This window comes from Schistocerca cancellata, chromosome 6 (genome assembly GCF_023864275.1).
Source record: "Schistocerca cancellata isolate TAMUIC-IGC-003103 chromosome 6, iqSchCanc2.1, whole genome shotgun sequence".
NCBI lineage: Eukaryota > Metazoa > Arthropoda > Insecta > Orthoptera > Acrididae > Schistocerca > Schistocerca cancellata.
In genome coordinates this window covers 405,309,094-405,334,845 of record NC_064631.1, presented here as the reverse complement: position 1 = coordinate 405,334,845, position 25,752 = coordinate 405,309,094, and the positions used below count along the sequence as shown (strand labels likewise).

At 41.0% G+C, this 25,752-nt stretch overlaps 1 protein-coding gene across 1 annotated transcript in view; it reads right to left on the bottom strand.

Moving 5' to 3' along the window:
- The window catches only part of LOC126088352 (cilia- and flagella-associated protein 161-like), a 122,515-nt gene extending 98,975 nt beyond the window's left edge, over window positions 1-23,540 (bottom strand). The window contains exons 1-2 of the mRNA XM_049906489.1: window positions 23,379-23,540; window positions 1,186-1,385 (exon numbers count right to left, since the gene is read on the bottom strand). Of these exons, the coding sequence (XP_049762446.1) occupies window positions 1,186-1,385; window positions 23,379-23,540 (362 nt within the window). The remainder of the gene's footprint in view (window positions 1-1,185; window positions 1,386-23,378) is intronic.
- Between the last annotated feature and the right edge of the window lie 2,212 nt (window positions 23,541-25,752).

Below are 25,752 nucleotides of genomic sequence, written 5' to 3'. Positions count from 1 at the left end.
ATTCGATAGTGAGCTTTCCTTTACTCCAAGTTTCAAGTGCGAGTTATTAAAAACTACTTGTTTTTGCAAATGTTTCCCATGTTATCAGAAACTATTGCAAATGTAGATACAAAATTATTACCTCTATTTGACAGCGGTATTATGTTTATGTGGATCTCAAAATTTGATGATAAATTCGTTTTAAATTACATAAAATTTTAATACTTTCATTAAAAAATTAATATCTTGATTCCTAACAAAGTTAGAAACTTGATGGGCAATCAGTAGATGTATATGGTGTGACTGAATCCTGGCAAAGTTTTGTTTTATTACCTTGGATACTTCCTGTAACTGTTCTTTCTAGCTGTACCTCGAAAACTACTTGTTGCGAGAACTCCGCGCGTTCGGAAAGACAACTAATATCATCTGCTGGTAACATTTTCTCTTGCCGACGCCTTCAATCCATTATGGTTTAATAACGAAAGGCACACATCACCGAAGGAAAAAAATCGTTACCGGTGAGTGCCATAGATATAATTTGCTATTGGTTCTCAACAATTTGTGGTACGATGAAATATGAGAAATACTGGACTGTCGGCCATAGAATGAATAAAAAACTGTACTTTAACGAGCTAGAACCATCGACAAAAAGTTTTGACGCTTTAAGATAACTCTAAATCCCATGTGATCAGAGCAACAGTGCAAAAACAGTGTTACTGACCTTCCCACGGTAACTGCTAGAACTTTTTCGAAGTTGTGGTGGTTAAGAGTAAGTTCCCCAATAAAGTAGCTGTAAAATGTACCGTATCCTATTTCTGTTTCTATACCATCAGATATTAAGATTCCAAGTGAATGCTGTCAACGCACTAGTATCTAAATGGGAGAAACCTAACTTCGAATGATCCCTATTTCGGCCAACGAAACTTGCATTCAGTGAAATTACTGTTCTTTACTGTTTCACTGCCGAATCTAAAACGTCAAAGGCAATTACAAAATATAATTCAACTGTCTAATATAGTTCAACGATTAACTCATACAGTATCCGTGATACATGACATTTTCGAAATGCAATAATGGTTTGGACATTCAACAATTATTGTAGAATGGCGCACGCACAAAATATTTAAGTAACAAGTAGCGACATTAGAAGCTGCATTTACCTGTTGTCTTCTGCAGTAGGAAGAAATTTATACCTGAACAACTTACCTGCGAATGCGGAAGGTATTTCGAAAGCATGGTGGAGTCGTCAGCTTCGAACAGACGAGCGGGCTTCCTGTGACCAACTGTTGCGCGCGGTCCACCTGCCTTTCAGTGATCAGCGTCGACAGCGCCACTGGAAAATCGGTGGCCAGCAACTGAACCACATCGCCGAAACGCACCCATTCCGCAGAGGGCGCTAGTTCCACCTAGCGGATTAAACGAAAACTCGCTGACATCGTCACACTGCGCGGAAGAAAGCAAATGATACAAGCTATCTTTCTGAGCTTTCCGCTACACGAGCGGCGATTCTCTTGTTGTCTCATACAGATATGATTACAACACTCGCTCAGTGATAGATTCTTTTCTGGCGTGCACTCATCACTTACTGACTGCGCGAGTTAGTGCGTAGTGCGACAGCTCAGATTTCTGTGATATAAGTAAAGTAAGAGTTTCGTCTTCGATCTGCAGTGCTAGAATTTCTTCAGTACTCATTGCGAATTTCATCTCTGATGATTCTTCGTAAATGCGGCTGCTGCCGAGTCGCACTTTGGCTCGAATTTCAGTTGAACTGCAGCCAAAACGCACACTTTACTAAGTGAGTTCTCGGGCCGAGAAAAGGGATGTTTTTTTTTTTTTTTTAAGCACAACACTAAAACTTTGGAATGTTGCATCAAATAATATGTGTGGTAAGAAAATACACGCGATAGTATTATGTATATATTGGATTTTAAATGTACGCAACACTCTAGCAGAAAGGATGCTATTCTATAAGCTCCTGAATTCTGCAAAAGAAAATCGCAGGCACTGGGCTCTGGCTCAAGAGGACGTCGTTATCACGAGAAAGAAAACTGGCGTTCTACGGATCGGAACGTGGAATGTCAGATCCCTTAATCGGGCAGGTAAGTTAGAAAATTTAAAAAGGAAATGGATAGGTTAAAGTTAGATATAGTGGGAATTAGTGAAGTTCGCTGGCAGGAGGAACAAGACTTTTGGTCAGGTGAATACAGGGTTATAAATACAAAATCAAATAGGAGGAATGCAGGAGTAGGTTTAATAATGTAAAAGGAGTGCGGGTGAGCTACTACAAACAGCACAGTGAACGCATTATTGTGGCCAAGATACACACGAAGCCCATGCCTACTACAGTAGTACAAGTTTATACGCCAACTAGCTCTGCAGATGATGAAGAAATTGATGAAATGTATGATGAGATAAAAGAAGTTATTCAGGTAGTGAAGGGAGACGAAAAAATTTAATAGTCATGGGTGACTGGAATTCGAGAGTAGGAAAAGGGAGAGAAGGAAACATGGTAGGTGAATATGGATTGGGGGTAAGAAATGAAAGAGGAAGCCGTCTGGTAGAATTTTGCACAGAGCATAACTTAATCATAGCTAACACTAGGTTCAAGAATCATAAAAGAAGGTTGTATACGTGGAAGAATCCTGGAGATACTAGAAGGTATCAGATAGATTATATAATGGTAAGACAGAGATTTAGGAACCAGGTTTTAAATTGTAAGACATTTCCAGGTGCATTCTATTGGTTATGAACTGTAGATCAAAACTGAAGAAATTGCAAAAAGTGGGAATTTAAGGAGATGGGACCTGGATAAATCGACTAAACCAGAGGTTGTACAGAGTTTCAGGGAGAGTATAAGGGAACAATTGACAGGAATGGGGGAAAGAAATACAGTAGAAGAAGAATAGGTAGCTTTGAGGGATGAAGTAGTGAAGGCAGCAGACGATCAAGTAGGTAAATAGACGAGGGCTAGTAGAAATCCTTGGGTAACAGAAGAAATATTGAATTTATTTGATGAAAGGAGAAAATATAAAAACGCAGTAAATGAAGCAGGCAAAAAGGAATACAAACGTCTCAAAAATGAGATCGACAGGAAGTGCAAAATGGCTAAGCAGGGATGGCTAGAGGACAAATGTAAGGATGTAGAGGCTTATCTCACTAGGGGGTAAGATAGATACTGCCTACAGGAAAATTAAGGAGACCTTTGGAGAAAAGAGCTCAGATGGAAACCCAGTTCTAAGCAAAGGAGGGAAAGCAGAAAGGTGGAAGGAGTATATAGAGGGTCTATACAAGGGCGATGTACTTGAGGACAATATTATGGAAATGGAAGAGGATGTAGATGAAGATGAAATGGGAGATAAGATACTGCGTGAAGAGTTTGACAGAGCACTGAAAGACCTGAGTCAAAACAAGGCCCCGGGAGTAGACAACATTCCATTAGAACTACTGATGGCCTCAGGAGAGCCAGTCATGACAAAACTCTACCATCTGGTGAGCACGATGTATGAGACAGGTGAAATACCCTCAGACTTTAAGAAGAATATAATAATTCCAATCCCAAAGAAAGCAGGTGTTGACAGATGTGAAAGTTACCGAACTATCAGTTTAATAAGTCACAGCTGCAAAATACTAACGCGAATTCTTTACAGACGAATGGAAAAACTGGTAGAAGCTGACCTCGGGGAAGATCAGTTTGGATTCCGTAGAAATGTTGGAACACGTGAGGCAATACTGACCTTACGACTTATCTTGGAAGAAAGATTAAGAAAAGGCAAACCTACGTTTCTAGCATTTGTAGACTTAGAGAAAGCTTTTGACAATGTTGACTGGAATACTCTCTTTCAAATTCTGAAGGTGGCAGGGGTAAAATACAGGGAGCGAAAGGCTATTTACAATTTGTACAGAAACCAGATGGCAGTTATAAGAGTCGAGGGGCATGAAAGGGAAGCAGTGGTTGGGAAAGGAGTGAGACAGGGTTGTAGCCTCTCCCCGATGTTATTCAATCTGTATATTGAGCAAGCAGTAAAGCAAACAAAAGAAAAATTCGGAGTAGGTATTAAAATTCATGGAGAAGAAGTAAAAACTTTGAGGTTCGCCGATGACATTGTAATTCTGTCAGAGACAGCAAAGGACTTGGAAGAGCAGTTGAACGGAATGGACAGTGTCTTGAAAGGAGGATATAAGATGAACATCAACAAAAGCAAAACGAGGATAATGGAATGTAGTCAAATTAAGTCGGGTGATGCTGAGGGAATTAGATTAGGAAATGAGACACTTAAAGTAGTAAAGGAGTTTTGCTATTTAGGGAGTAAAATAACCGATGATGGTCGAAGTAGAGAGGATATAAAATGTAGACTGGCAATGGCAAGGAAAGCGTTTCTCAAGAAGAGAAATTTGTTAACATCGAATATAGATTTAGGTGTCAGGAAGTCGTTTCTGAAAGTATTTGTATGGAGTGTAGCCATGTATGGAAGTGAAACATGGACGATAAATAGTTTGAACAAGAAGAGAATAGAAGCTTTCGAAATGTGGTGCTACAGAAGAATGCTGAAGATTAGATGGGTAGATCACATAACTAATGAAGAGGTATTGAATAGGATTGGGGAGAAGAGGAGTTTGTGGCACAACTTGACTAGCAGAAGGGATTGGTTGGTAGGACATATTCTGAGGCATCGAGGGATCACCAATTTAGCATTGGAGGGTAGCGTGGAGGGTAAAAATAGTAGAGGGAGACCAAGAGATGAATACAGTAAGCAGATTCAGAAGGATGTAGGTTGCAGTAAGTACTGGGAGATGAAGAAGCTTGCACAGGATAGAGTAGCATGGAGAGCTGCATCAAACCAGTCTCAGGACAGAAGACCACAACAACAACGGACTCTGGCTCAAAAGAGCATTATTGTAAAACAGGGAAGGTAGTTTTATGATTGTTGACTGTACGAAGAGTCATGGTACCGCGGTGTGGCTGAGGGGAGTAGCTGTTTCGAATGGTCTCGGTCGGTGCTGATAGGTTGTGATGATACAGATCGCACACGACGATATTATGTTGAAACCAACGCCTGACTAGTGGTGGTAACCAGTTGCAAGCGACTTCTGCGGCATACTGTTCAGTTAGCAAATGTTTCTTTATTGTGGTGGTGAAATCTTGAGCACCGTTTAGTTGCACAAAAAACACGAAAATAAGTCAGTGAATTTACAGGTTGAAGCTAAGTAGTGACATCGTTGACAGGCAAATACGAATGATCTTCTACCTGAGAGTGTTTACTTACATTTATACCTTGGGAGGCCTAATCAGATCAAAAACTCGATAAATGAAGAAGACTTTGACTCATTAGAAACTTAATATCTAACTCACTGCAAGAGTTTTCTCTATAAACAATTTTTCTAATATGTCTTATTTTCATACTATTTCTGTATCTCCACTGGATTCGGCAGAAATCATGAAACTACGCGCTTCTTTCATACACAAACGGAACATTATGGACAGAAACAGATGTTATTTCGTCAGAAAACTAAATGCTTCATATCATGTTGACATCCTACTCCTGCAAACGCAATGGACCAAATTACTTGCAATGCAAAAAATACACGAATTCACTAAACAACTATAATTCAGTCACTTGTAAAAGTAAAAAGCTGTTAATACAGGGTTTCAGACTGTTTGTTACCATTTCACCTTCTCAAACGTAAAGAGGTTAACGGTCGCGTCAACAGCGGGTATTTCGAAGAAGGTGGGTTGACTGTTCTAGTATGTGTTGGTTTCGAACCTTAACGTGAAGGAGATAGTGGTGTGTGCCATGTATATGACTTGTTTCAAAGGCCTGAAGGCCAACGTAAACGATCAAAGTTGTTTGTCAAACACGCTCTTATCGAGCCACGGATTTGTAAAACAAGCCTACACACATACCAACATGCTTTATCAATTTAACATCAATTTTGAAACAATGCTCTTTCTATATGCTGTATTTTGTCACTTGTGGGAATGGCTACAATTGCAGGTAAAGCATTACTAACATTGATTCTGGCGCATCGTTTAAAGCAGAAGAAGAAATCAAGAGTCTAGTCCAAGAAACAGTTTAAAACGATATGAAAACCCGTTAAAGGAAATGTTACACTCGGAATATGATGATTATGTAAAATTTCTGCGAATGGAGAGTGAAACTCATATTACTTTATTTATAGTTCGGCGGGGTCAGGGATTTTCTCTGCCTCGTGATGGCTGGGTGTTGTGTGTTGTCCTTAGGTTAGTTAGGTTTAAGTAGTTCTAAGTTCTAGGGGACTGATGACCATAGATGTTAAGTCCCATAGTGCTCAGAGCCATTTTTTATTTATAGTTACTTAGCCCTCACATTGAGAAAGAAGGCATAAGTGTGTGAAAGTTAACTCTCTTCTATTTGGTCCTCTAATGACAGTTCAATAAAATAACACAACGTGGGAATATATAGCCTACATCGCCTGTGGGAGATCCGGAGAACTTAGATTTTATTACTTTAGTGCACTTCGGCTTGTATGTTGTGCGTGGAATACTGACTTTCTTCTTTAACCTCTTTTACATAATACTTTATACGACTGGGAAAGATATGACACCACCACCGTTTTAGTTAACTCTCATTACCATTTCGTCTTTATCCTTATCATAGCTTCCATAGTTGTGCAAACTCACAACACACGGAGAGAAATCGTAATAAAACCATTTTTTACTATACATCAATACAACGTCCACCATTCTGTCAAATTTTTCATCAATCAAAATTTCTGTCAATCATACTCTATGTTAGACAAACACGGCAAGGAGAGCCATAGACAGTCAAATATTTGACAAACAAAGTAAAATCTGACGAACTGTTTGTTCATGTACAGAGGCCTTGAAGCAGCTGACAACTTTTTCGGCACAGCCAATGTAGTCAACCATAGTTAGCAGCTGACGTGTTCAGTGCGTCTACTTCTACTTTGGCCGAGTTAGAGATCACAGAAATATTACATGTAACTGAATCTGAATTGGTTTAAACTAGTTTATATGTTCAATGAAGATACTGTCTGCACACATTACTGAAAGCTAAAGTTAGTAGCGACCGAAAACATGTGAATATTGGTCCAAAGTCATCGAATCTACAGAGGTACCCTAATGCAGTAATCATGACGCCAACGCCTTAAGCGCTCTGCCATAGTAGGAAAATCAAAACACTGGAGTTTAATGTGTGTACTGCATCGTCATTCATCGAAATATGTTTGTGTAAATATGGTTGTTTGTGTTACCTACGGGTACTAAAAAAGATGTAGAAAGTCAGCTGTTACTTTCTACAGGTAAGTGCTTTAACTAAAATGATACTTTTGGTTAAATATGGACAATCCGTTCCGATTTTTACCATCACTGGCTTCAAACTTTTATGATGCCTACAAAGGAGAGCGCAAGAAAAAGTTTGTGAACAAAGCATTACGACGAAATATAACACATCAGTCAAATTCAGCGCAATATGTTCAGAGCACTTTCACAAAGTTCTCATTGATAGATTTTGTTATTTTATACAACTGTTTGATTTCCAGTGTTACCAAAAGGTGTTCCCCTCGATCCAGATATATCACCCCATGACAATATTGATCAAATCAAGAGAAAGCTGAATACACTGTGCGAAGTGAATATGCAATAAAGTAAGAAAATAAAGCTTCTGCAGCAACCAAATTGTTGCCTCATGTGATAAAGGCCTTGCAAAAGAAAAACCATGTAGATAAAAATTTCAGTCATTCTTACAAAATGTGTCTTACCTCTACAAGAGCATACGATTATTTCAGGTAATTGGTAGCAGAATGTAGCTGGAACACCTGGTGTCTAGTAATGCCACTTGTTTGTCAACATAATTCCACTGATTTAATGGTTGGTGAAATTACAAATTAAGAGTGTTAAGGAGACTTCATTCCTGAATGTTTGTGTGTCCACATGAGATATCAATACCATCTGATAATCACGTGAGTGGTGAGGTAAGGCGGTTACACCTCAAATCCAAGATGGTGGCGATGACGTCATCCAAGATAGCGGCCGTGACGTCAACTGATGACGTTACCCAAGATGGCGGCCTTAGGCGGGAAGATAGGTCAATTGGGCTACCACCACTAAACTAACCCCCCTCCCCCCAGAAAATGGCGGGAAGTTCAAATTCCATCAGGACAATGCAACACATCTCTACTAATCTAAGAAAATGGCAAGAAAGAAAGGGCAGTTGGGCTACCTCCACTAACTTAAGTCATCTGACCATCACCTCATCCTAGGAAATGGCAGGAAGAGGACTTGACCTATGCTGGGCATAAGTCTTTATTTTGCATGCACTATTTATTTAAACAAATAGAGGCAGTACCACCATCAAGTGTAGTCACCATGGGGTCTGGAGTCCAACTGACCTAGTAAATAATACTGCCACCGGAGGGCACTGTTGACCGTTCTGTGACGTAATCCAAGATGGTGGTCTGGGGTGGGGGGGTGGGAAATTGTGGTAAACAGTGTGGTCGCCATGGGGTCTGTGATACGACTGACCTAGTACACAGTACTACCACCAGAGGGCACTGTTGTCTGTTCTGTGACTTAATCAATGATGGCGAGGGAAAATCGAGGGAAAATGTGTGTCGCCATGGGGTCCGGAGTCCAACTGACCTAGTACAAAGTACCACCACCAGACGGTGCTGTCGTCCATTCCATGACGTAACCCAAGATGGCTGTCTGGAGGGGGAAATGACTCAGCTTGCGCTGGGCTGCTGGAGAGAGGAACGAGTGTACTTTATTTATTTTGGGACAATTTATTTAGGGATGGATTTGAGTTACTATATTTATCACACTGATACAAAACACATGCTCTGATATTCTTGGGGTCACACCACACACCCTACAGACCTGTAAACTACTCCTAAATAATGCATTACTGACACACAAACAACTGCTAAATTACCAAAATAATTTCAGTACACACCACACAGACTCCTCCTAAATAATGCAGTACACTGATGTATAGACATGAAATCAACTTTTCAACTGTCCAAATAATACATAGCACAGCCTACAGACCTGCTCACAAAATAATGCAAAAGACACACAAACAACGTGCACAGACACTGCCTGCTGCTCCCTGTGAATAATGCAGTACTCTGATGTGCAGATACGAAATAAGCTTGTAAATTGTCCTCATAATGCATAGCACTGTCTGCAGACTTGCTCACAAAATAATGCAACAGTCACGCAAACAATGTATGCAGGCACCGCAAGCCATCCCCTGTCCACTGGACTGCACAAGAGGCTACTGCACAGGCTCCCAGAAGTCAGGAAGCTCCCGCAGCCCCAGCAAATGACGCTGCCATCACCTGCGAAGCCACACACAGTTGCCCGTTCAGGTCTCTCAGGCATGACGTGGCGACCTCCCTGTCATACTTTACACTTGAGAAATTCCTCTCAAAATACGTGATCACCTAGGCACCATTGCTGACGCAACCGGACGGGAGCGAAGACCTATTTGCAGAGCACAGATGCTTCAAGGGTGCGCATGCGTCAACTCCACTGTGAGCAACCGCCAGACACAGGCCAGCGTGAGCCATCACTCTCACGCTGCTGCTGCCTACAGCGAGCAGGTCAAAGTTCGGCCTATTTTCGGGTATACAGTTACAGTTCTTCGAGTATTACACTGATATCACAGAACTCCAAGGCGCGCTCACACCCACCCCATATGCGAGACGCCTCTGGGCAGCACATGTGTTTACCATTGCTGACAAGATACCTGCAGATACTGACATCACAGAATAGCACATGCTGCTTTGTTCCTAGCAATCCTAATGGAACATGTCAGCTGTGTCCAGCCGTGTATTCATACCCAGCATGGGTGATGCATCATGTGAAATGTTCATCCTTCTATCAATATATGTCTCAGAAACGTTAAAAACATTAAACGTTCTCATCGTTAAAAGCCTATGCATGCTCACGAAAGCACCATTAATCATAAAAGCATTCTTGTTGTTTGGAAAGAAGGCACTCTCTAAGCACAGACAGGGAGGGGGGGGGGGGGGAGGACTAAGAACAATTATACAAACAGAATTCGAAGCACTGTCTTACAGAAGAGAAAAAAAGGCTGGAATTTTCAGTATCCTACAGCTACAGGTCTGGAGATGTCCTAATGCCACAGTGGCGGATGAGTGACGGCATCCCCACCAGAGATGGATGGGCTGCTTCAACTTTTCTTTGAACACTTGTTTTCTTGGAACTTTCTGTACATACCTTGCCTCCATCTTGTTCAAATTAGTTTGTAAACGATCCTATGTCCCAGCACAAAGGATGTCTTGTATATGAATAGAACAATATGATAGTATGTTGTACAGATCACCATATTGCACCGACAATTAAACCTTGCAAAGTGGCCTACAGATCATCAAATATTGAAAGACCCTTCCTCAATTACACTGCCCTCCCACTGAGGACAGGAGCTTGAATATTAGAGCGCGAAAGAGCAATACATCACCTCATACCATGTCAATGTAGTAAACATACAATTCGTATCCTGCGCCATAGTATTCAACAAATACTTCGAAACAAATATATTATTCCTGTCGTCTGCCTCATAATCAATGCTTAGCTGCACTAAGATAAGTGATAAATGAAGATACTGTAAACATACACCCATTACGTCAGACGCGCGTAAAACATAACTTTCCTACTTCGAGAAGGAAAGGAGTCAGTCCACATGAAGAAACAAAAGTGTTTCCAATTTAGTGGTAGAACCCACAGCTCGGGATTTCCATCCACTCATTCCGTACCATTTGAATTTACTATCAACTCCACTGACCGGTGCTAACTCTTGACCTGCCTCCTGTTGAGAAAAGAAGCTGGAACTTGCGGCGCAATTTCTGTGGTTAATCTCCTTGCTCAGTGATGTTCGTAGACTTCTAATTGTCCAGCTACGACATTAACTCTACAATGGCAGCAGCTATGGTTGTAAGTGATACCTGAAAAATACTGGAAAAAACAAGTGTCCCCCTACGATGTCTCTCACAGTCTCGTCACAGGAGCCCTGTAATACGTTTGCATGAAATATGTATGTCATGGGCCAATGACACATGAATTCCTTCTCTCCGAATGATGCGTCAGTAAATTATAGAGGCATTAGCTGGTAATTTTATGTTTAAAGTACCAGAAGGGTATTCCGCAAACACTGTTTAACATGACATCCATCATAGCGTCTTAGTAATAACGGAAAAAATACAACAGCATCAGTTTACACTAATGTGTACCTGCTTAATGGCGCACTGGTCGACCTTTATATCGCAATACAGCAGTGATCCCGCATGGCATGGTTTCGGCAAGTCCTTGATAGGTTTCCCAAGGTATGTGGTACCACGTATCTACGTTCAGATCATGCAATTCCCATTAATTACGAGACGGATTGTGGGTGCTATTGTGGCACCCACATGCGTCCCAGATTCGTGCCATCGGCTTCAGATCAGACGAATTTGGTGGCCCAAATATCAACGTGATTTCCACCAGCATGCTCCTCAAACGCCTGTAGAACTAGTCTGACCTTATGACATGGACAGTTATTCTGCTGAAAGATGCCATCGCCATTGGGGAAGACACTGAGCATGAAGCGATGCAGGAGGGAGGTCCACAACAATGTTCACGTAGTCCAGAAATGTCATACTTCTACCGATTACTCCAAAAGGTACCTCGGAAGCCTAGATGAACGTCCCTCCACAACCCTGCATCTGTGACGCAATGCACGCTTCGAGCAGCCACTCCCCTGAATGACGACGTATCCGGACATGATCATCGCCTTGGTGTAACAAGAGCGTGATTCATTTGAGCAGGCAACATGTTTACATAGATCCACGGTCCAGTCCCGATGATCTGATACCCACTAGAATCGAAACTGAAGATGTCATTGGGCGAATGTGGGAAAATGTTGTGGTAGTCTATTGCAGAGCCCTGTGTTCAACAATGTGAACTGAACCGTGTGCTTCAACATACTTGGGTCTTCACAAGTATTCTACTCTGTCGTCAGATCTACGAGGGCGTGCTGAAAAGTACTGCCTCCGAATTTTTTATTCCGTGCTCAGTGCTGGCTGAGGTAGTACACGTCATGCGTATTACTCAGTCGACGTTCCCGCTTCGCTGACATAAGCTGCAATTCTCTACCGCTAGAGGGCTCCGAACTGTAGTATGTAACATGGCAGTGTGTAATATAACTATGTCGGTGTGTGAGAAACTGCGTGCTGTAACCGAGTTTTCAACCGCAGAAATGTTCGTCCAGACATGGAGCACCCTCTACTTCAGCATGACAACAGCGTTGCAAAAATCCGACGCCATGGGTTCACTGTCTTCGATTGTCCTCCATACAGTCCCAACTTGGCCCATCCGACTTTCATCTGTTTCCAAAACTTAAAGGATACCTTCGAGGACTCACTTTGATAGTGATAAAGTGGTTCAAACAGAGGTGAGGTTGGGGCTGCGTCAACGAAGTCAAACGTTCTACGGAGACAGTATCAACAAACTGGTCTCTCATCGGGGAAAATGTGTTCATCACGAGCGTGACTACATTGAGAAATGACATGAACAATAAACATGCAGAATATTAATAAAGTTTTTTTAAAAAAAAAAGCTTTAAGAGCTTTCACGTAAAAAATTCGGTATTACTGCACTTTAGCACGGCCCCGTACCATAGAATACCGCCTACCCTGCTTTGCGTTGTGGGAAGCCTTCAACCTCCACGGTGTATAATGAAGTGTGGACGTCCAACACCTTGTCAGCTACTTATAGTTTCAAAGTTCTTTAACCACTTTCCACAGATGTTTACAGCTAGAGCAGGGCGCGAGCAGCCGAATATCTTCGTCGTTTGCGAGTTGCTCGTTAGCACGTGTCGGACCCTAACAATCTGGCCTTGTCAGCCGCTTATTTCAGTAGATTTCCCATTTTCGGCACTTACCTACGCTCGAACGATTCGCCATTCATTTGTACTACGTTTATATACTTTTCTTATTGCGTCATGTGTTTGCAACGCCACCAGATTGTATTCAGTCTCGTGGTGTACAGTTCATCATTAGGCACCGATGGAAAAAAAATCGCAACACCAAGAGGGGTTGTGCAACATAACCGAAAGTTGGCACGCGTGTTTCTACACCTGAAACATGACGTATTTAAATTTGGGTCCAACTACATAAGAGTGGAGGATGCAAATCAGATTTGTTTTAAATACACGCTGTAACGGTAGCGAGCGTTAGTTACCTTTGAGATTGAACGTGGTGAGTTGATGTTCGTCAGGAATGCCTTAAGACGACAAAGACGCCGTATCACCATCTCACTGAGTTTGAAGGAGGTCGTGTAATAGGGCTACGAGAAAATGGATGTCCCTTCTGCATTATTACAGACGGACTTGGCAGGAATGTAGCCACTGTACATGATTGCTGTCAGCGGTGGTGACGAGACTATACGGTTCCAATCAAACCAGACTCTGGACGACCAGACAGAACCACCAAGACGGACGACCATTGTGTTCGGCTTGGGGCTCTAGGCCATCGTACTGTACCTGCAGCAGCAATTTGAGCAGCAGTTGGCACCATAATGACACAACGAACTGTTACGAATCTGTTACATCAAGGACAGCCTCGAGACAGACGCCCTGTAGCGTGCACCCCACTGACCCCAAACCACCGCCACTGCGATTCCATAGGTGTCAAGCGAGAGCTCATTGGAGGGCAGGTTGGAGGTCTGTTGTGTTTTCTGATGGAAGCTGCTTCTGACTCGTGTCAGTGATGACAGTGTGTTGATTAGTAGGAGGCCAGGTGAGGGCCTGCAACCAACCTGTCTGTGGCCGAGACACATTGGACCTGCACATGGACCGCTACGGTCGCAGGTCCGAATATTGCCTCGGGCATGGATGTGTGTGAGGTCCTTAGGTTAGTTAGGTTTAAGTAGTTCTAAGTTCTAGGGGACTGATGATCTCAGATGTTAAATCCCATAGTGCTCAGAGCCATTTGAACCTGCACATGGAGTTATGGCCAGGGGTGCGATTTTGTATGCCAGCAAAAGCACTCTCTTGGTTGTCTCACGCATCCTGACTGCAAATTTGAACGTCAGTCTGGTGATTAGACTTTATGTGCTGCCATTTATGAATAGCATTCCAGGGGATGTTTTCCAACTGGATAATGCTCGCCCACATACCGCTGTTGTAACCCAACATGCTCTACACAGTGTCGACATGTTGCTTTGGCCTGCTCAATCATTACGTCCGTCTCCAGTTGAGCACACGTGGGACTTCATCGTACGTCAATTCCAGCGTCATCCACAACCAGCATTAATAACCGTCCCTGTATTGACGGACAAAGTGCAACGGGAGTGGAACTCCAACCCACGAACTGACGTCCGGCACCTGTACAACATAATACATGCACGTTTGCATGCTTGCATTCCACATTCTGGCAATTACATCGGTTATTAATGTACCAGCGTTTCACATTAAAATAGCTTATCTCGCACTTACATTAACCTGTGAACTTGCAATGCTAATCCCTTAAATAGACAAATTATTTGTTTCCATCTACTAATAACAACTTAAAACGATTTAGTTGTTACAAGTACTACGTTACTTATCTTTGAGGAAATTCCTTTGCAATTAATATATGTGAGTGCTGAATGTGAAATACAGGAGAATTTGGAATGATACTCGTCAATGGGTCATTACGATAAATAGAGTTATTGGCTGCTGCAGACTGTAAAGTAAGACTCGCACTTTTGATCTGTCAGAAGCAGGGTACGGCCGTATGCGACGGCGTGCAGAACCGTAGCAGGCAGCCAAGCATGACTGTACGTTCACCGACACAATGGCCGGCCGAATAGCGAATGCCGGAACACTTATCTGCAGGAATCCTTATACCTACCTACACACACACATCATCGATTGTCGTCTACCGAAACGCAGCAAGCTAGCGAATAACTAGAATGAATTGCTATTTCTGTTTCTGGAGATACTTTTTAATAATACACCAGTGTATGACACATACGAATTACGTTTTATTCGCGTATTGTACATGTGCGCAGGTATGTCGCAGAGTCACATACGTTCAGAGAGACTGACTTGGACAACAGTGTCAGCTGCTTGTATAGTTTATTGTAACTATAATGCAGACCTGCAACGTGCGCGGCGACGATCACAAAGATGTTGGATGAAATATGGGGAGACAGTTTTTGTGGCGAAGCAAGTATATCTTCCCTACCTTACTTGGTATTTATATGGCGCTCTGTACGTGGATTACCAATGGCCTTGCCATAGTGGTAACACCGGTTACCCCTAGATCACCGAAGTTTAGCGCTGTCGGGCTTGTCTAGAACTTGGATGGGTCACCATCCGGGTCTGCCGAATGCTGTTGGCAAGCGGGGTGCATTCTACCCTTGTGAGAACAATTGAGGAGCTTCTTGACTGAGAAGTAGTGGCTCCGGTCACGAAACCTGACAACGGCCGGGAGAGCGGCCACCCATGACGCCTAAGGACTGTGGACGATACAGCGACCGATCGGCATCGGTGGACCTTCAGGGTCTGTTCGGATGGTGTTTGTTCTATATGTGCTTCATAACTTCGAAGGCATTTGATTACAAGAGGAGGTGATCCCTAATGCCATGTGTCTCTAGCGCAACTACATGTCGGCGCGATTCCTGTATAATATTTGCAGATGAATAACAACTATTTTTTATTATAACTTTCTTTCATTAAGTTGTCGTAGATCAAGAGAAATAATGTTTCCTGAATTCTAAGAAGGTGAAGTAAGGACGCTTGAAGTTTTAGTATGTTTTTTATGGTTGGCACGAAATTGAGATAAAGAGTTCAAACTCGATAAAAACATGTAATAATACATAAAAAAATTTCAGCTGTTTCATTCTTCTCTGTATACAATCTGAAATGGGTAAGTTCAGTAAAAAATACCGATACACACAGTTTAGTAAAATCTGTGTAGATTTATAGTCTTATCATTTAAATGGACAATGCCGAAATTTTAGTATGTTGTAGACTCAAAAAATTAACGATGTGGTATGGCTTTTGACCATTTTGACTTAAATATTTTAGCCACAATCCACATCAAAAGGGATCTCCTGTTTACTTAAAAATTCTGTTTGTTTTATCTTGTAAGACAGGATGGTACTTTTTACTGAGCTTTACTCAACAGAAATCTTCTTTCAGTAAAAAAAGTCTCATCACTGAAAAAATCCCAAATACGAATGCAAGTATCAACTAGAACGATCAGAACGGGCACGATTGCTAAAGCTCGTTGACATAACAAAATTCCATTTCTTGGTTATTTGCAGTTTAAACACTTTGTCTACACCTTTCTTGTTTTCAGTTATTTCAACATCACTTTTGGGTGTTTCATCGTTCTATCGAAACATTTGTATGTAACCGCCCTTACTACACGATTTCATCCGCGCAGCAAGTCGGAAGCCGGTGCACCTGGTTGCACCTATACTCTGACCGTTGAGTCGTCGTATAAAACAGGCGCGCAGACAGTCGAAATCGACCCGCAACAATGGTTTCCCTATAATGTTAAGCAGCCAGCCGCGCCGGTGAACGAAATCTATTGCACGATCATCGACGGAGCTGCAAGCCGAATGAAGAAGAGAAGAACCCATAAAACGAGAAAGAGTAGGCAAAAAAGGTAAGAAGCTGCAACGATTCGTTGCAAAGCGCTTCGTGCTGGAACTTCGGCTGACCCAGGAGCATATGAGTGGACAGTCAAGTGAGCGACCCGTTGGATAAGGAGTCTTCCGTGTTATCCAGCGCTGTCTCCGAACTTTACCTCGGATGTGTTGTACTTCGATAAATTTTCAGTCATTTGTACGGAACTTTGAAATCAGAGAGAGGAAGTAACCAGTGTGTCGTTCTTATTAGCTGTCTTCCGTAATGATGCCAGTGTTAAATACCGCATGGCAAGTGGAGTGTTTGTATGTGATTGACTGAATTTAACTATAACAGTTGACTGACGATCTCCAAATGGGGCGAGCAACTTTCATGACTGAACTTCACCAACTACAACCATTGGGCAATTTTTCACTTTTAGAAATGAAAATTTCTATTATTCCACTTTTAAATCAGTTAGAATTTGCAGAAGACTTCGACATAGTGAATATGAAATTATTAATTAGATAACATAACCTTGTTGTAACAAAAAATGAATTGAGATTATTAGTAGACAACAGGATTTCCCTTCCTAATAATATCACGTATTACAGGGCTCCTGTGACGAGACTGTGAGAGACATCGTAGGGGGACACTTGTTTTTTCCAGTATTTTTCAGGTATCACTTACAACCATAGCTGCTGCCATTGTAGAGTTAATGTCGTAGCTGGACAATTAGAAGTCTACGAACATCACTGAGCAAGGAGATTAACCACAGAAATTGCGCCGCAAGTTCCAGCTTCTTTTCTCAACAGGAGGCAGGTCAAGTGTTAGCACCGGTCAGTGGAGTTGATAGTAAATTCAAATGGTACGGAATGAGTGGATGGAAATCCCGAGCTGTGGGTTCTACCACTAAATTGGAAACACTTTTGTTTCTTCATGTGGACTGACTCCTTTCCTTCTCGAAGTAGGAAAGTTATGTTTTACGCGCGTCTGACGTAATGGGTGTATGTGCAGTGAAGTTTCGTGTTTATGTTGCATGATGACGAAAGGGGACAGAGTGCGAAACCTCCTGCTTACACATACCCTATTCCTCTAGAACAGCACAAAGGGGGCCCCCGAGCTTAACGTCCCCATACGATAGTGGATCTCTGTCAACAGTATCACTTACATCACTGAGTGAGACACGGAGGAAGGTTTGGAACTTAGCTTTACGCACTGACGCACAGTCTGGTGATCAGGTACTGTACAGCACCTCTTCCTCTCCCCCTTGCCAGCCAAATACTAGTGGCGAAAATTCCTTCCACCGCCAGATTTCGAACCGGCTACTTCCAAAGTGACCCCCACTACAGAAGGTAGCTGGCTATGGAGACCACGGAATATCTAGGCGAGTGAGTTCAGTAATTATATGCATTGCCTCGTTGGAAGAGTAGGTCTACGCCTCCCTGACGTTTCGTATCGGCAAGACAGAAGGCTATTTGATGTTCTACATCTACAGAGTGAATTCGAACTTCATCAACAAAAGTTTGGAAGCTCTTCAAAGACATTTTCTGTGTATCTTGGTGCAAAGGTAACGTGGTTTCGGTCTGTACTGATTTATTTTTTATTATGCATAGTTCTCGATATATTTTGATATCTGAACTTCATTAGCTTGCCTCGTACAATTAGAAGACCAGACAATAATATCAAATTGCAAAATCAACTGAAATAACAAAACAGTTTAGTTGCAAAGTCTGCTTAGCATTTACATATTTTGAAAAACCATCTGACAACGTACACAATTACTCTTATGGGAGATTGAAAACAAAAAGAAATTACCTATGTATCCTAGCACGACCTACAAAAGCAAGGTGATACGTTCTCGGCTTATTAGTGAAACACTGTGTTTTTTAGGTCAAGGGATCAACGATGCACTTATTTTTCTGTTTAGTACCTTTCCAACTCAGTGCATTCCATCCAAAGTTTTCCATCCATGAAGTGCAGCTCTGAATTGTCATAAAGTATCCAACTGTGGCTGTTATATCTTTTTTACCCTCAAAACATTTTCCAGCTAGGTCTATATATTTTTTCAGTTGGGGAGGTGCAAGTCAGAATATGGCAAAACTCTAGAATAGGGTAGCTGTTTCAACAGTTCGTATTTCAAAAGAGTCTTCGTGGACATTTGCTTAATCCTGATAATAGCCTATTTTTGTTTTCTTTTTCATTCCAGAGCTTTTCTCGTTTTTTCCGCCCTGTCGATCCATAATACTTGTCTAATAGCCGATAGTTATCGTATTACTCTTTGGATCATACTGATTTCTTTAAATTTATTTTTATTCATTTATTGCACAATTAAAGGCCCATTACTTCATACGTTAAAACAGGTTGTATTTTAACAATTATCATCACGTAACAACATAAATTATTCCAAATTACAAGCAAAACTCGTTTTCAGCAAAGAAAATCAAAATAATAATAAATGAGGCACCAGAAAACTAAGCAAAGTATAAGCTACAATTTAGTTAAAGGAAACGGAGGGTGTTAAGTAAAAACGTTAGTAAAAAGAAAGATAGGAAAAGATAGATAAGATGGTTTTCCGCCACCCTCAATGGTCGGAAGAAAGGCTCGGATCTGTATCGGGCCTTTGTATTTAGATTTTACACTAAAAGTTTTATACCTAATTGGCCTGTGAATTAAGGGTAATAATTTGCTATTATCGGTATAAGTACACTATTATACTATAGGATAAAAAACAAAGTCCAAACTAAACTCCGTTGTGGAGATCTAAAGGTACTAACCGGCCGCCGTGTCTTCCTCAACGACAGGCGTCACTGGATGCGGATATGGAAGGGCATGTGGTCAGCACACCGCTCTCCCGGCCGTGTGTCAGTTTATGAGACCGGAGCCACCACCTCTCAATCAATTAGCTCCTCAGTTTGCCTCACAAGGGCTGAGTGCACCCCGCTTGCCAACAGCACTCGGCAGACCGGATAGTTATCCATCCAAGTGCTAACCCAGCCCAACAGCGCTAACTTCGATGATCTGACGGAATCGGTCTTACCACTGCGGCAAGGCCGTTGGCATAATACTATAGGATGGGTGTACTAATACAATACTGGACAAAACTAATTCCACTTATATTACGCTGGTAGATGAAAGCGAGGTCGCCTTCAAAGGCGGGAGGACACAGAATTTCACCAACTGCTTTGATCGTTGTTTTGTTTCTGACATGAAGCAGTAGACCACACCTGAGCCATACCAACAGATGAACGCACAGAATTTGTTAGTTTCTAATTGAAACAGTCGATGCAGCTACTAAAAAAAATCGTGAGCGCGTTCACCTTGTCAGTAATCAATCGATGAGGAACCCATCTAACTTACGAATCCGTCAAAACCAAATTATGACTTCGCGTATTTTTACTAATTCATGAGCACTGCAAGATAACTGGGTTTCAGGTGGCTTCGCGTATTCTTTTGCAAACTACAGAGTGATACATACGTCGAGATAAGTGTCTGGCCTCTCAGTCGCAGCGAATGACACACGCCGAGAGTAAACCTTGGTCTTCAGCAACAGTAAACTTGAGCGCAGTGCAGTAAACATTAGTGCTCACACAAAGAGTGTAGGACAAACATACAGCCTCCATGTTGAGACTCTAAGAAGCTGCTCCAGTCTTGCCGACAGAAACAGTTGTACTCTACAATAAAGAGATAGGCATTTTGACTATTGCTTCATAGAATATTTATTCTGTCATGAAATTTGTTGTATATAATCCACTATAGATCAACAGGAACAACGGAGTACATAATTACAATATCAGACGGAAAATGACATTCATTACTCCACATTAAAGTTGTCTTTAGCACGAAAAGGCGTGCACAACACTGCAACTAAAAAAATTTGATCATTTACCCAGTGATATGTCTGATGGACAGCTAAGTAAAATTTGAAAACAAACTGAAAAGGTTTCTCCTCGACAACTCCTTCTATTCCGTAGAAGAATTTCTAATATTGTAACGTGCAAATGGTGGTTGATATAAATTACTAACTCACTTCTGTATATTTAATAAAAACAATAAAAATAAAAAAGTCTTGTAAATGATCCGCATATAGCCATATTAACAAAATAATTTGCGATGTAAACTTCAAATGACTCGTTCCGCATCATTACGATTCATCGTACAAATGATCCATGGGAAACTAAACTAACAAAATAACACAAAGCTATCTCTCGATCAATTAAATAGGTTACATTGGAGCTGATTTTAATAATACTGTAATGGGTGTGAACCATCCACTAGCTGAAACTGACATGAAAAAGTGTTTGAATCAAAATATTGTTTCCGATAACGTCATTTGTGGTTGATTGTGTCTTTAGTTTGGCTGTAAGGTAATGCGTAGAAGCGCAAAAACTACGTTTACCAATCCAGTGCTTGGAAAAGTGTGAGCTAAACTGTGCGCTCAAAACTGGTGTAAGACTTCTCTAAACATATGATCTAGAGACTAACAATTTCAGCCATTTATGAGCTCTCAGCTAAAGTACGACGTCATGTAAATTAGCTTTCTCCCTTCCATCCCCTGCCAATGTCAGCATTATTATCATCAAATCACCGCCAAGCGGCCAGTATTTTCTAAATCTACGAAGTAATATATATATATAACAGTGTCGAATAAAAGGGTCCGGTGTGTTTCTCGTGTACCACTTTCAGCTGTTTTAATTCAAGACCTCATTTTATCGCTACTCACTTGCTCTAGAAAGAAGTTGTTTAGTTTCCATACGACATACACTTTAGGTTCTAACATCTCAGGCAGAGTGTTAGACAAAGGAGGATGTGTTATATTCGTGGTTTCTGAGCTGGGTTTACGGATATTTTTGTTTAATTCAGTATGTTCTATATATGTTGTCGCTAGGTTTGAGCTCGCACATTTTTTGAATAGCTACTTTGCTCCTTTGCTTTCTTCATTGCTGTAACATCTTTAGCAGTTTGCCTAAGTACCTCTGTTCAATAAGTACCTTTTCACTTACGTCTTCATTTTCAAAGCCCTAAATTGTTGCTGACTCATCTTTGCTGAATAAATTTTCATAACGTACACTTCTAACGTGAAGTTTCATGAGAGTCACTTTCCTTCTAGTTTTGTATCTGTTTTTAATCTGCATCTTACTATCCAATCATTATTTTATGTTTTAAGGTTGTCTACGATCGTCACATATTCTTAAATTTATTTATCGTTTAATGATATAAATTTCATTCTAATTTTCTTTTGGTTCTCGCCTCACCCGTTCCCTCCTCGTTTCTGCTGGACACATGTCTCAAGCAAAAGCATTTCCTCACGTTGAATTTTGCTAATATATGTTCACTGTCATTTCTGATATAACACCCAAAGTTTACCGCTAAAGAATCGGTTTTTTTACTCATTTTTACATTAACGTCCCCCATCAGCATTACTTAGTGGAATTTCACGCCATTTATTACTTTCTAAATTCTTAGTAGGTATCTCCTACCTCCTCATTAGCCCGGACATGTTTTTGTTCCATTACTAAGCATTGTGTGAGAACTGCTTGTCTGGAATCTTTACTTTTTCTGACATCAAACCGAACATTATCTGACACCCCTCTATTGTTTTTCTATTTGATTGATTTTTGACACGAACTCAAATAGCATCCTACTTCCTATATCATTCTATGATCTCGGCAGATGCGCTAGGCAACTCATCAACGTGAAAATTTCTATGCACTGTCATCATTCACGAGCTCTTTCTTCTGAGCTTAAGAGACGTTTCCCACAGTTTATCCGATTAACGTTTTACTCACGTGGGAATTATTTATATTACGCAGCTTTGCCTCAACCTTTTCTTTTTCAATTTTAAATATGTGCTTTCTAAGTCACCGTACCGTGTATGGCGGTGGGTACAAAGTAAACGAAACACTTTTCCTTCCATTCGCAGATGGAGCAATTGGTGATGTGTCACATCAGTAAGGAACTAATATAACGTACTGAAATAATCATTTCTGGTGTCTCACTTCCATCTTGTGTTGCTTCAAGGCAATTTGTCGTTTCTCATGTCAAATCAGGTGGCCACAATTTATCTTCGCCAGAACCCATGGTGAAATTCAAGTCTTGACAAATGGGAAAAGAGCGGCGGGGGGGGGGGGGGGGGGGGGGCAGCAAGTTCAAATTCCGTTAAGGCAACTTAACAGTTTATCGCTTAATGTCTCTGTAACTCAGTAAAAGCATTTTTTTTTTGTTTCACTCCACCGTTATCGTCCATGAAACAACTGTTTATTGGTGTTATTCCGCCAAAAGTGAGCAATCGGGGGCCAGGATGGGAAATAAAAGGGAACCACTAGTATGCTTTTATGCGGCCCGTCAATCTCCTCACGAGAAAAATTCCACTTCGTATGACTGTGTTTTATTTCTTTCTAGTTAGTATGCTTCCTGTTTCCCTATATTCTTTTGAATTTTAGCTTACTGTTCAGCGTTATTAGTTTACGTACTGGATCCACACTGTACCTAAATATGTGATGCTTTTCAGGACGTTCATGTGGTGCTTAAACCATTGTATAATGACAATGTAATCCATTTGATATCTGTAGTTGCCTTTTTAAAGTATGTTTTCTTCTCTGGTTAGTTTGGAATATAATGTTCCTTCTAACCACGCGAAATCCTCACAGGACTCTATCCTTTTCCCGTTCCGTGTTTTTCGTCTGATCCACATTTTCCAAAAAATTCTGCTCTTTCTCCTCTTCTCGAATGTAACAATCCTATCCTACAAGACAGTAATGTCTTCATCCTCTCATATACTTCAGCAAAACCTTGGATTACATCATGTGTGCTGTCTATATCATCGTGAACATCATCATCATCATCATCATCATCATCATCATCATCATCATCACCATCAAAAACAACAACAGCAACAGCAGCAGCAGCAGCAACACCATAAGCAGCTCGAGATGTTTGCATGTACCTAAATCTGTAAAATAGCAAACAGTGTTGGTTCTATTTCAAAGTCGAGAATAACAATTCAGTTCTGTAATGCTCATAGTCATTCATTCCGTTACCGATATTCCCAGTCACAACGATGCCAACGCATGCTATTACCGTTCACTAATGTTGATAATGTCTTATAATCGGACGATCAGGAATCTTAGTTGTCTTTGGATTTCATTCACTGAACGGTTTACATCCAACTTCAGCCTATGAATGAAATGACTGGAATCATTTGGAATAAAAACCAATTAAATGGTACCAGGGAAAACCTTTCAGAAATGCTGAACCTGACATGTAATGAATACACTGTGACAAATGGAATTTTGTGCTAGACCAAGACTTAAACTCGATTCTTGAATTTCTTGCGAGGCGGTTGGCTAATTGAGAAAGACTCTAGGCATTATTCAAGTGTTGATGGACTCTAACGTTTTCTCCTAGAGCTTCCGACGTTTCAAACAGAGATTCTTCGACAAGGTATGTCAAAATAACACCACTGGGGTAATGGGTGCAGCGAGGGCTAAGGCTTATCTAGCAGTATAGATGAATATGATAGAATAAAATTCACTGAAATAATGGTGATGAAGTCAATGAAATGCACTCTTTACATTGCAGTGTTATCGTGTATGAACAGATTTTACGGATATCATTTCATGTCACTCCATTTAATTAATTTCACCCCCACTGATCTCATTCATTTTAATTTCAGTGATTCAAATTCAATTCGTACGTATGGCAGGGTAAAGTACAGTCACCGTTCTTAGTTTCTAATGAACCAGTTTCATATAATACCTTCGAGGCAAGAAAAATACATACTTCCTGTAAGAAATAAAGCGCCATATGTTCAGTAAATCGGCTACTTAAAAAAAATCTGCAGATACATTTTAGGATAAATGCTCGGGCGGTCAGGCCAAACCACGCGATTACAGTTAGGAGATACGTTGGTTCAAGAGATAAGAGATTTAACGAGTACTGTTATCAGCAAGTCCCGTATTGCTGGCTTATCTTTTTAGCTGAGCGAGACCGTTCCGCATGTACATTTTCGTGTCTTCTACACAACGGTTTTCTTACTTCGTTGCTATATAGCACATTTTTTGCGTACCGGAAACAGGTCAACCCGATTACTTTTCGCGACAACTGCACAAAAGAGCTTCAAATACGAAGCAAACAATGAGGCACAGAAATCCGTAATAATTCTCTGTCAAATATGCCTTAATATCAGATAAGTAGCAAAGTGCCAATATAATTATAGAGTTCACCCAGATAACATATCAAAAGTAAAAGAATACTCAATGAACAGAAGTCCCTCAGCCTAATGAGATTAAACTCACTCAAGTGACATCATCGAATAAACATATGTCTTGTACCATTTTTTTAACGTGCCATCGCTCAAAGGATCGTTTTGAACACTATTGTGCTTTGCAAGGCGTGATCCTTCTTGCGTTCGGAGGTGTTATGCCGTCGCCTTCCTCCGACGTTAAGCAGCAGTTACTGGGTCACCTACTGTTTACGTGGATTCCGAACACAGTGCAACACGGCATTTTTCACATCAACAAATATTGCCAGAAGTGAAAGAAGTGATAAGTGAAAGAAAAAATCCTAAGACTGACCGGGGATCGAATCCAAGGCCTATAAAGATTTGTATCTATCACTTCGATTGAGCCATAGAAATATACCTTTTGTTTACATATCACCAAAATTACTGCTGAGCTCATTTCTCACCGGTTATTTATAGTAACCTGCTTCAATGCACGATTTACATTTACGATGCTGTCCAGTTCCCTTCTATGAAGAACTGATGCGTAAGTACCCTCCGCTACAAAATTATAACGATTTGCGGGGTAAAAATGTAAATTATAAAACTGAATGTACGAAAGTACCATACAGGTACATAACACTTATTCTTTTGTTTTGGTAAATAGATAATGTGCGGTGTATCTCTCATCTTTTCTTTTGTAGAGGATTATATTTTTTTCTTGTTCGAGCCCCATCGTCGTTATTTCCTTTGCAACTAAAAACATGTTTAATTTATTAACTAATCCATGAATCCGTGTTTGAGACACTTCACTCTACCATTAATTATTATTATAGGGGGCTATCAATATGTATCCGTTTGAGGGCGTCGCTGCAGCGTATATGCAACGCAGCGCGACTCCGATGTGGGTGTATAACCACAGACATGGAGGCA